A 12,425-nucleotide genomic window follows, 5' to 3' on the forward strand; every position below is an offset into this window, starting at 1 on the left:
AAAAGACAAAAAAAAATGAAGTGCTGAGAAACTAAGTTTGTTTTATTCCATATAACATTGGCTGCACGCACGTGTGTGAGTGTGTGTCGGGGTGGGTGTGTGAGTTGCTCTAGGCAGATCCCCCAAGTTGTGATGCATTGTTGGCCCCAAAAATTACTATTCGAAACATTTTTTATTGAATTTTCATGTCCTATTAACTCAGTAATGTGGTTTGTAAGCCTTTGACTTTGGCTGAGTTTGGGAGCATTTATGACCCTATCATATATAAGATAAACATCAATCTGCTTTCTATTTCTTTGCAAACGCAATTATTTCTAATTACATAAAAGCATCATTGATCAAATAAGCATAAAAACCAATACAGAAGAGTTTAGTCTCTTAAATAAGCTTGTAGACTTCAAGGAATACTTGAATGTTATAGTATTTAATACAAGGAGATATCTTGGTTGTTGATAACTGGCCCGAACTTAAAGGAAAATGTCTGAACTCCATCGTGTTACGTATTGATTGGTTCAAATTGAAGATATTTGGATTCTATTTTCATTTCCTTTTCCTCTCTCTCTGCTGCTCTTTGCAGGCTTGGAAATGGGTTTTAGGCCCTGTGGTCTTGTATGCGTGTGAAAGAATAATTAGGTTCTGGCGATTTCAACAAGAAGTTGTCATTACCAAGGTACGCATGTAGGTTTACGTCTGAATAAAAACCTGAGTGTAGATGAAAATTTTTTATTAGCCCAAGTTTTTAATTTGCCATTTTTATTGCAGAACCATCTGTAATTTAGAGGCTCATCTTCTGTTCTAATAATTTCTTGTATCCTGTGCATCTTTTAGTGAGGCTAATTTTACTGAAGACAGGGGTCAGGGCTCTGACTGGTACACAGAATTCTGATAAAGGTTATGGTACAGCCCTGGAATCATCTGTATTTCTCTTTATTTCAGTGTCTCTCTAGGAGGAAAACGCAGGAGGGCTGAGTATGCTTTACACGGATCATAGTGACTTAGAGTATAATCACTTCCTCCACAGCATAAAAACACAAATGTTGCAAACGCACAAATAACGTACATATATTTTCAAATACACACACTCTCACTTGGAACCACTAAACGGAAGATGCGGGAACAGTCACCCTCAGGTTCAAAGGGAGAAAGGGCACTGGGGGGTTCAAAATGGAGAGGGAGTGCCCTGCCCTAGGGAATGAAGGCATGGTGGTAATATTTTCCAATCTTGCCATCCCTCCTCACAGCTCTCCAATTTTTACCTCATGCTGGAGGAAGACCTCAGCAGATAGATCAAGAATACATGCCTAGGAGGACTTCCCTGACTGTCCAGTGGTTAAGACTCTGTGCTTCTACTGCAGGGGTTCAATCCCTGGTTGGGGAGCCAAGATCCGGCATGCTGCGCAGTGCGGCCAAAAAATTTTTTTAAAAAAGAGTAAATGCCAAGGAGACTGAAAGCTTGCCCCAAACTCTCCCCCTAGTTGTTTCAATCTCTTAAAAGAAATTCTCTGCTAACCAAACCCATGCAGCTTTGCTAATACAATATTAACAGAATACTCTGTCTCTTTAACTGTCTTCATGAAAGCAGATGCACAGAAATTGCTTCATATTTCTGTTTTAAACTGCTTCTCTGTTGCTGTTTTTAAGTTAAGCACCAAAGGATATCAAGCTGTATCAAGAGCCAGACAGTAAAACTTCTGGAAATCTACTCGAGCTGTTACTAGGGAGACCATTTAACAGCAGAATCAGAACGAGTATCAGTAGGGAGAGGAGAAACTAATGATTAAAATGCTGTGAAATTCTCTTCTGAATGGAAAAATACTGTCACAGTATCTAGACACTAGATTCTGCCCCCTTATACCTCCTGCCACAAAAGAAGACATGGGAGCCTGGAAACAAGAGGGAAGTCTAAGAAGGGAAATTAGTTCATTGTCTCTGATAAGTAGCAAGTTATAGAGCTCTTTAAAAAGCAATAGCCTTTGCATCACGCTTTCTTACATCTAAAACTCAGAGCCTAGGTAGGAGATTGGACGAGACTTGACTAAAACCACACCAAATGAATAAAACATTTCAGAGTATGAAGGCTGTTTTTTACTCAGAATGAAGAAATACGAGGGTTAGTTCACAAAGAAGCAGGAAAAGATGCACATCATTGAAAATAGTAACAAACTGGACCTATATTTTAAAACACGAAGTTAATTCTGTGGCTATTTTGATAACTTTAAGCATAATTAAGTGCTATGGATGATATGCTAGTTTATATTCTCTTGGGCCTGAAATTAACTGTGCTATCGAAATCGTGGCCACTTGGGACAAACAGTCACGTGCTGGACACCACTTTGCCCCTGGATGCAGCTGCCCAAATTTCCTACCTAGCACGCTGAAGGAGGTCAATGTCATTCTTGCTGGAGTTGCCATCACTTTCTTGTCCGGGTTGGAACGATTCTTGGAAACTCGTAATGAATGGTCTATGTCAATTATACCTCAGAAAAGTTGATATAAAAAAATTAAAACCTTTGATGGAATGAAGGCCATTGTCTTATTATTTAACCTGAGTGAAAGAACCAACAACTCTCTTGCTGTGATTTAGGTGGTAAGCCATCCATCTGGAGTGCTAGAACTTCACATGAAAAAGCGTGACTTTAAAATGGCACCAGGGCAGTACGTCTTGATCCAGTGCCCATCCATTTCCTCGCTGGAGTGGCACCCCTTCACCCTCACCTCCGCCCCCCAGGAGGACTTCTTCAGTGTGCACATCCGGGCAGCAGGAGACTGGACAGAAGCTTTATGCAAGGCCTTTGGGGCAGAGGGACCGGCCCTGAAGGAGCCCTGGAGCCTGCCAAGGTGGGAGCCCATTTCTTTTTTATGTGTAAGTTAGAATATTATAAAAAATAAGGTCCTTTAGTGCATCAACATGCTAACAACTTCTGCAGTATCTTATTCTGTATGGTAAATTTGAATCCATTTATAAAATTTGAGAATCTCTATGAAAAAAATATAACTCAGTAGATTTCCATTAGGAGCAAGTACATTTCTTTAAAAAACAAATGTTCAGTGAAGACAGGTGATGATCCAGGGAGAGGAAACATTTTGCTTTCCCAGGTCCAAAACATCACTTTGGCGAATTATAAGCAGCTTGTGATGAGTAAGGTAGCCCGGTGAACTTTTTACTGTCACCATCCGAGGTTTTTCAATTATATTTGTAAAGTTTGGTCTTCGTAAAAAGGCTGCTTTACAGTCCAAATTAATCTGGCAGCCTCCATACACTGGAGAAAGAGCTAAACAATTAGACTAAAGCTCAGAAAATGACAAAGTAATCTGAGAATCAAGAAAGTTAGTGGTGTTGTGCATTGTCAGTCCCACATGTGTGATTGCAAAAAGCATTAATTAACCTCCACTGTGTGCCAGAAATACAAAGATGGCAAAACATTGCCTCCATTCTCTAGGACTTCTGAGACCAACACTGGTGTGCAAACAAATGATTTAACTTTGCTACAAGGAAGATGGGTAGACCTGAGAAAGTGGAAGAACACTGATACCATCTGTAGTTTCCTAGAGTTGTCGTAACAAAGTACCATGAACCAAGGGGCTTAAAGCAACAGAAATGTATTCTCTCACAGTTCTGGAGACTGCAGGTCTGAAATCTAGGTGTCAGCAGGGCCGTGCTCCCTCTGAAAGCTGTGGGGAGGAATTCTTCCTTAGCTCCTCCCAGCTCCTGGTGGTTTGCCAGCCATCCTTGGCATTCCGAGGCTGCGGCTGTGACAGTCCAATCTCTGCGTCTGTCATTACATGTTGTTCTCCCCTCTTGTGTCTGTGTCTCTGTGTTTCTGTGATCCCTTCTTGCAAAGACACCAGTCATACTGGATTAAGGGCCCATCTTCCTGAATGACCTCATCTTAACCTGATTACTTCTGCAACAATCCTATTTCCAAATAAGGTCACATCCTAAGATAGAATTTCAACATATCAACTGGGCTAAACAATTGAATCCAAAACAACATCCTATTCAGAAAAAGCTGGACATGTGACAGAAGTCCCAGTGTCCTTGGCTCCTTTTAGTAAACAATGGCTTAGAATCGATTCCCACTCTTGCTGCAGGATTACCCAATAAGCACTCAAAGCCCATGTTTCGGGACCCAGAAAAACAGGGACACACACAAAAAAATGTTGAGAAAAACTTTGTGAAGGAATTTGGTATTTCAAAAGAAGCATCAAGACATCCCCTCTTCCGCCATCCTTGGAGGGTATCAGGAACTGCCAAGCAGTGGCCACGGCTACAAGACTTCGGGTGGTGAACCCAGTAAGGACACACTTAGAATGGAACTTCCTAAGGGCAAGAGGTTGTCCTCCTCTATACGTCCCATGCCTAGAGCAGTGTCTGACACGTAGTGGATACAGAGTAAATATTTGATGAGGAATGAATACCTGGACCCAATATGGCCGCTTCAACTCATTTAATTTAACAAATATTTACCGGTGGTAAACTAGGCACCAGAATAAATTTAAGGCACAGAATCTACTCAGCTTATTGTCCCTCCTCTGTCTTCCTGTGGGACACTGAACTGTGACCGTGTAGCCCTGGGCTTGCTTGTGTTGAGTGGGCAGGAAGAGCCACAGTCTTCATTTCAAACACTGGTGCTAAAGAGCAGTGTGATGATAAACCAAGTACAAACATCATCTGTTCAGACTAGAGCCCCAAGTCACAAGACAACATCTGACTATTCCATTAAGACCTTATCCTTTTTATCATGGAAAGGAAGCCATGTAACAGAATTCTGAGGTTCAGAGTGTAGTGTGAATGCTTAAAATCAGGAATGAAAGTAAACACACATACGCACACGCACACGCACGCACACACACAGGTCCCAGCCCTCCCTTGGCATTGCCAAGGTGGATACCTTCATCCTATTTGCTGGTCTGGTTTTTGCTCTGAGTGTATACAGTTGTCTGGCCTATCGACCAACCTTCCTCTTCACAAACCAGCTCTCATTTCAGCCAGTCCCCCAACAAGAGCTTGGGAAGTGTTTCTCCGCAGTCGTTATGCTTTCTTTTTTTTTGTTTTATTGAAGTAGAGTTGATTTACAATGTTGTGTTAGTTTCAGGTGTACAGCAAAGTGATTCAGTTATACATGTATACATATACCTCTTTTTTTCAGATTCTTTCCCCTTAGAGATTATTACAAAATATTGTGTACAGTTCCCTGTGCTATACAGTAGGTCCTTGTTGGTTATCTATTTTATATACAGTAGTGTGTACATGTCAATCCCAACCTCCTAATTTATCCCTCCCCCACTTTCCCCTTTGGTAACCATATGTTTGTTTTCTATGCCTGTGGGTCTATTTCTGTTTTGTATATAAGTTCATTTGTATCTTTTTCTTAGGGTTCCACCTAATATCGTATGATATTTGGCATGCTTTCATCTCCAGGGTGCATCTTCAGCGCAAGGCCTGACATGATCTGGCCCCCAGACCTCCCTGGGCACCCCTGCCCTACCTCCTGCTCCCTCGCTCACTCAGCCATTCTTCCAGCCTCTTGCTTCCCTCCCACACCGAGCACACTCTCCTCAGTGCCTTTGCCACTGCAGCTCCCTCTCCCTGGCACACTCTTCCCCCCGTCTCTGCTTGGCCGCCCCCTCACTACCCCCAGGTCTCTGCTCTAATGTCTCCTATTGAGGCCTTCCCTTCCCGTTTCCTGTGATCCAGCAACCCTGACAGACACTGCACACTCGTCTTGGTCACCGTGCCCCGCGCCTTACTTTCTTCCTCTCCACCTGACACACTAAATACCTGGTTGTTTATTTGTTTACCATTTATCTCCCCACACGAGAATGGGGACTTTATCTCTTTGATTCACTTTGTTGTCCCCAGTGCCCAGAACAGGCCCTAACTCTCAGCTGGCACTCAATAAATATTTACCGAGTGAATAAAAATGAGTCGTTGTACACAGTGCAGCTTCCCTTCATTTGTTAACTTTGTTTGACCTCTGCCTCTATATATGTGTAGGCATACGAAACCCCCCAAAACCTAGAATTTGTTTAAATCTTCAACACATGACAAATCAGAATTTTATTGAACTTCCTTCGATGATTTTACCTCTCAACATTGTTTTAATTTTGGATTAAACGAAACAATTTAGGGAGAGTACCATAATTTTTCACTGCTTTGCAGCCAGAAAGGATTTAATCCAGTCCCAGGAACCTGTGAGACAAGCAGTGACTGAGGACCCCAAGAGGAGATGCAAAGCTTAGTGAAGAGCCGGGAAGCTCTTCCTCTGAACTCAGGGAAAAGGACAATGCAAGCTCTTTTAAAAGACTTCGCATTAACAGATACACACTGCTGTATATAAAAGAGACAAACAACAAGGACCCACTGTATAGCACAGGGAACTGTATTCAATACCTTATAATAACCTATAACGGAAAAGAATCTGAAAAAGAATAGATATATATGTATGAAAAAAATAGATATATATGTGTGTATCACTGGATCACTTTGCTGTACACCTGAAACAATGTAAATCAACTATACTTCAATAAAAATAAATAAGATAAAAGACTTCACCTTCTGAAGTAAAATGGAGGAATTTCTCAGAGTCTGTGTTAGAGTTTTTAGCGATTTAATCTACTGCCCAGAGCCAAGGGTTCCAGCGTCCGACAGCCTAGGTTCAAAGCCCAATTTTGCATGGGATCTTGGAGGATGTATGTAACATCTGCCTCAGTTTCCTCATCTGTAAGATGAAGATGAAAATAATAGTACATAAGTTCTGTTTAGGATTAAATATGACAGTCCATATGAAGCCCTTAGCATAATGCGTAGTAAAAAAAAGAAAAAAGTTAGCTAGTATTGTTATTGGCAAAATAAGAAAGGTCATCTACCACAGAGGTGACAGTGAAAGTGCTGATGACACGGGAAGGACATCGTGGATGAGTAAGGTTCATAGGTTCAGAGAAACAAGACGGGAGGTTGATGAGGAGGTGGGTGGGTGGTGCTGCTGACGGGAGCAGCAAGGGCCAGGTGATGTGGCTGCTGGAAAGGGGACTCACTTCTAAGCTGCTTTATTAGAAACTGTATCCACATCAGACAGGAAGTAACTGAGTGAACTTGACAAACGAGAATTTGTGCAAAGGAAACCAATTCAACATTGTGAGAGATGGAGATATTTTGGTACAAAAAAGAACAATTGGTGTGTCATGATAGCTAGATCAACTAGTTTAAGAGTTGAGAGGCGGGAAAGGGAAAACACGTGGTTTGTTTCTCAGGAAGGCAAAAGGCATGAGTTATCAGAAGACAGATCCCAGTGAGACACGAGGAAAAACTGTCTAATACTTAGCCCTCCCTGCCCCTCTATGGAACAAAGGGCCCTACAATTCCACGTGGGAAAGTGATGAGTGATCAGGGATGTGAAAGGAGGGAATCTGTATGAACCAGGAGGCAGGACTCAATATTTCCCCCTGCTGCTTCCAGCTTAGATTCTCAATTTTAATTACGTAGAAATTTGTTTATTATGCATTTCTATGAATTATATGACACAATTCTTCTTTGGGTTTAATTGTTATCTTTTAGAATCAGTGTCAAATAAATCCCAAATACAACTAATTATAAAAACAATTAACAATAAGACATTTTAATCGTGGACCGTTTCATATTTTTTCTGTCTCTCAATTCCCCTTATCTAATTATTTATAAAAGAATCTACCGTGGGCTGAGATACTAACCCTTTCTGATTAATGACCTTTTATTTTTATTCTTCTATTTCCATATATCAATATGTAATAAAGCCTTATTAATTAAGATTAACTTGAGGAGAGTTAATTTGAATTGTTAGGAGGTCTGGCATATGGAATATTTTAAAATAAACCCAATTGAACTTTCATGAACACATAGTAAGCCCAAAAGGGGCAACCTCGGGTGCCTTCAACAGACACTCCTTAGGGAATGGTTATGAATAACTTAGAAGCTTCTTAATTAGCATATCTTTGTTCATATGTAGATGTGTGCTTTTGGAATAGTTGAGGTTATTTAATACATTCCATTGACTGAAATATTTTAAACATTCCCTTTACAGTTTATTCAATAAATTGTTATTGAACAACTCCATGTAAGGTGCTGGGATGCAGTGGTGGGCAAAGACAGACATGGTCCCTCCCTCTGCAGACCTGAGAGTCTAGTGACCAAACAGACACAAATTAAGTCACACACACACACACACAGACACACACACACACCACCCAAAACAACTATAAAATTACAACTGTGATAAGGACTACAGAGGAGAGATGCATGGTGTTATAAATTATCTAAGAGGGGACTTAACCTAGTCTAAGAAATCTATGAAGACTTCCCCAGGGAAATGATAATTGGGATAAGACCTAATGGAAGGGTAACTATGAACCAAATAAGAGGATAGGAGAGAACTTGGGGCAGAGCGTTCCAAGTGATTAGTTGGATTATCACGTGCAAAGGCCCCTTAGCCAAACAGGGTCCTGTGTACGTTAAGAAACAAAAGAAAAGCCAGTGTGGAGAACTGGCCATGAGAGATGGAGCAGAATCCGGGGCCAGTCCATTTAGGACCAAGTTAAAAAAGACAATTGCACTTATTCAATGAATATGCCTTATCCTTATAAAGAAAAATTTGCTAAGCAAAGACAAAACATCAGTGCAGCCCCTGGCCTAATTATCACAGATTTTTGAGTTCGCATAATCTAAAATAATGAGTTTTAGAAATTCCCCACAACTGACAAATTATTCCAAAATTATGTTTATTCCAAATGAATGGCTTCCATTAGACTAAAATTATATAAACATACGAAGAGGTGGGAACGGGGAGAATTGTATTAGTAAAAGGACAGATAAGCCTTCTAAGCCACCTTGATGATTCTGTTTTTTCCCTCTGAGGGCAGATGGGAAAAAAAAAGGAAAAGAAAAGGCATCTTCTACCAATCTTCATGATGCTTGAAGGCAAAACAAACTCTTAAGAACTGTAAAAAAGAGCTGTGCCATAAGGCTGGCCACCATATCCCTACACTACGTGCGTCCAAATAGGGCATTCTCAAGCACAGAGCCAACTTCCCTGCACACATTTGCTAACACATCCCATACAAAGCACTGGTCTAGGACGGCTTTGTTTTCAAGAGTGGAGTGTTCTGAACGTCAACGGCACACTTTGTGATTGCAGGCTGGCGGTGGACGGGCCGTTCGGAGCTGCACTGACAGATGTGTTTCACTATCCAGTGAGCATGTGCATTGCCACGGGAATAGGGGTCACTCCCTTTGCCGCTCTTCTGAAATCTATCTGGTACCAATGCTGTGAGTCACAAACCCAGTGGAAACTGAGCAAGGTATGGAAAATATCACCAGCTTACCCTTCCATGAATTCAAAGCTTCCACATCCTTCTATCTGTCATCTGCCGATTCCTGGGGAGGGTTTTAATTAACTACGAGGGATAAACTCAAGGATCCTTAACTATACTTATGTTCTTAAAAATCTCCATTCAGTATTACATTTATGAGAAGGGTTATGTCTAATCTTGTTAAAGATGACAAGACATAAATTTTATTGCTTCATTGCCATGACAGGACATGTAATTGCTCATGTCAGTAAAATATGGACAGGCTGCAAATGGCTATGTGACCGGGCTGCAGTGAGTACTATTAACAGGCAGCCTTAGACTCGAGCTTGATACTGTGGTTGCAAGTGTACGATTCAATATCTTCAACTCATGGACTCAGGGTCTTAATTGAGAAGCAAAAATGCCACAGTTGGGATTCATTTGTCTGCTTGCCTGGTGTTGCCATCCAGCTCCAAATCTCCTTTTTGTCATTTCTTGTATGTTCTCTGACTAGCTGCCTCCATGGTTCCCTTGTTCCCTTTGTGCATCCCATGTTTGAACCCTCTTAAGATAGCAGCAGACACTAGAGCAGCAGGAGAAAGGGAGCCATGCTAACACTAAATGGTGTCAACTCAGGAGGGCCAAGGACGTCAGGCCAACTTGGTTCTGGTCCTGGTTCTGCCACTTCTCTGATTGACACTTTGGCTGCAGTTTCCTCGTCTATCCCAGGAAGATGCTTGATTAGGTCAGCATGTCTATGGGACGTTAGTCATATGAGAGGGTCCACTAAAGAGAATTGTGTAGTGAAATGATTTCAGAAATGCTGTCACAAATCCCCCTTTAGAAGCTTCACATCTTCTATTAGCCTATTAAATAAGTTCTGCAGAAAAGAACCTCATTCAGTTTCATTTCACCCACCCTTCCCAAGCATATTTAGCCATGGAAACTTTCTTCATCTATCATTCTTTAAGAAATGGCACTTTGTGAAGCACTGGGGCAAGGCCAGAAGGGAAGATCTCTACAGGTGGGGCTTTCTCAGCCAAGAAATTAGAGTAAAATTAGCTATCACTTCATGAGTTTCCAAGTGACAGGCGCTTGACATATGTTTTTTCATTTTATTTTTATAATCTTCCCAACAGCCTTAGAAAGTAGATAGCACAAGCTCTGTTTTCCAAATTAGGACTCTGAAGCTTTAGAGAGACTAAAGTCACTTCCCTGAAAATACACTGTTAATGAAAGGCAAAAATCAGGGTTCGAACTCAGGTGCATCTGGCTCTCTGGTTTGACATAACCAACACATGGTAGACATGGCTTCCACCTACTGTCTTGTAGGAAGACTGTGGGATTCCTGGTCAGAGAATCTACCTCAGCCTGATTCCACCCTCCCTAGAAGCATCACCCTGAGTGCACCAGTTCACCTCTCGGAGCTAGGTTTCCTGATATACACGATGGAGAAATAAGGGTCCATATCCATCAGGCAGTTTTAATACCAAATAAGACAAATAAATAATGTAGAAACATTACTGTGTAAGTGTGTATGAGATTATATTAAATGTGCATTAATATATCTGCCAAAGATATAAATAGATTACTAGTACTACTACTAATACTAATAGCCTAGATTAATCAATCATTGACTACCTAGAAGGCAGGGAGTTAGGCATTTCACACATACTATCTCACATCATCTTTACTTACCACTTACCCATTTTACAGATGAGAAAACTGAAGCTGGATCACTAAGCTAATAGGAATGATAGAATCATATCATTGAATTGTTATAATACCTCTTTCAGATAAGTAGTATCCTCAGATTACCAGTGAGGAAACAGAAGCACAGAGAGCTAGTAAATATCAGAATGAGAGTTTGAATCCTGGTTCTTCTTAAGCTAAATCCCATCTTCTTTTCTTTATACTGCAATAAGATTAACCAAGTGTTTTAGTCTGTTCGGGCTGCTATAGCAAAATACCATAGATGGGGTGGTATACCATACATACAACAGAAATGTATTTCTTACAGTTCTGGAGGCTGGGAAGTCCAAGGTCAATGCACCGGCATCAGACTTGGTATCTGATGAGAGCCCACTTCCTGCTTTATGGACGGTCATCTTCTAGCTCTAACTTCCCACTGCAAAAGAGGGCAAGTTTTTTGGACACTGATGGGCACTAATCCAATTCAAGAGGGCTCCACCCTTATGACCTAATCACCTCCCAAACTCCCCACCTCCAAATACCATCACACTGGGGATTAGATTTCAATATGTGAATTTGGGGCAGGGGGCACAAACATTCAGTCTAGGGCACAAAGCAAGCAAAACAGACACTGTTTCATACATTTGGACCCCACTGCAAAGCTTTGTTATGGTTTATGTTGATTTCCCCATCTCTGTAAGCTCTTTCCTCTTGCTGTCTACCAAGTCAGACCCACTTATAGCAGCAGCTCATTGCTTCATGGTTCTCACTGTACAAAAGGTCACATTATGCTTCACATGGAGATGGTGATGGAATTGTGTGTCTCACTTTCATTCACTTATTCACTCAATGAGTATTTATGCAGCACCTACTATATGCCACGCCCCGCTCGTACTGACTGAAAAGCCTATCACTCTCCTCTCACCAGACTCGCAATACCTGACCCTTCTCTCAACATCCATTACCCCTGTGCTGTTCTGCTTTTATATCATTTATCCTTCTTTTTTGTTTTAACGTTCACAAAGTACTTTATTTCCCTTAACAGATTCTGAGCTCCTTGAGCGTGGCTTTTCTCGGTATCTCCATTATTAGAGAGATATATATTTATATATGCACACACACTATAAATTTTGAATAAATCAATGAGTGAATAAGTGTCCACCTGGCCAAAAGAATTAACAAATGGCTTCTGCACAATTTTCTGCAAAATTCTAGTTTACTAAGATTAATTTTTTTTAAATTTAAACAAAAGACTATTAGTTCAGCAACTTTATAATTAAAATAATACATTCCAATTATTTTATCACAAATAGGAAAATTCTTCTAAGAATCCACAAAATCTTAAAGTCCATATTGGAACCCATAGAATATTAATACCACCTTCTCTCTCACCATTTCATTGTTATTCC

The 12,425-nt window shown here is 40.9% G+C and overlaps 1 protein-coding gene and 1 long non-coding RNA gene across 2 annotated transcripts in view; both read left to right on the forward strand.

Moving 5' to 3' along the window:
- The window catches only part of LOC309667022, a 398,987-nt gene that overhangs the window by 83,999 nt on the left and 302,563 nt on the right, over nt 1-12,425 (forward strand). The gene's annotated exons all lie outside the window — the stretch shown is intronic.
- The window catches only part of NOX3 (NADPH oxidase 3), a 69,045-nt gene that overhangs the window by 23,817 nt on the left and 32,803 nt on the right, over nt 1-12,425 (forward strand). Inside the window, 3 exon segments of the mRNA XM_082475053.1 lie at nt 578-670; nt 2,585-2,838; nt 9,171-9,333. Coding sequence (XP_082331179.1) covers nt 578-670; nt 2,585-2,838; nt 9,171-9,333 — 510 coding nt within the window.

This window comes from Balaenoptera physalus (genome assembly GCF_965194825.1).
Source record: "Balaenoptera physalus genome assembly, chromosome: 9".
Lineage (NCBI taxonomy): Eukaryota > Metazoa > Chordata > Mammalia > Artiodactyla > Balaenopteridae > Balaenoptera > Balaenoptera physalus.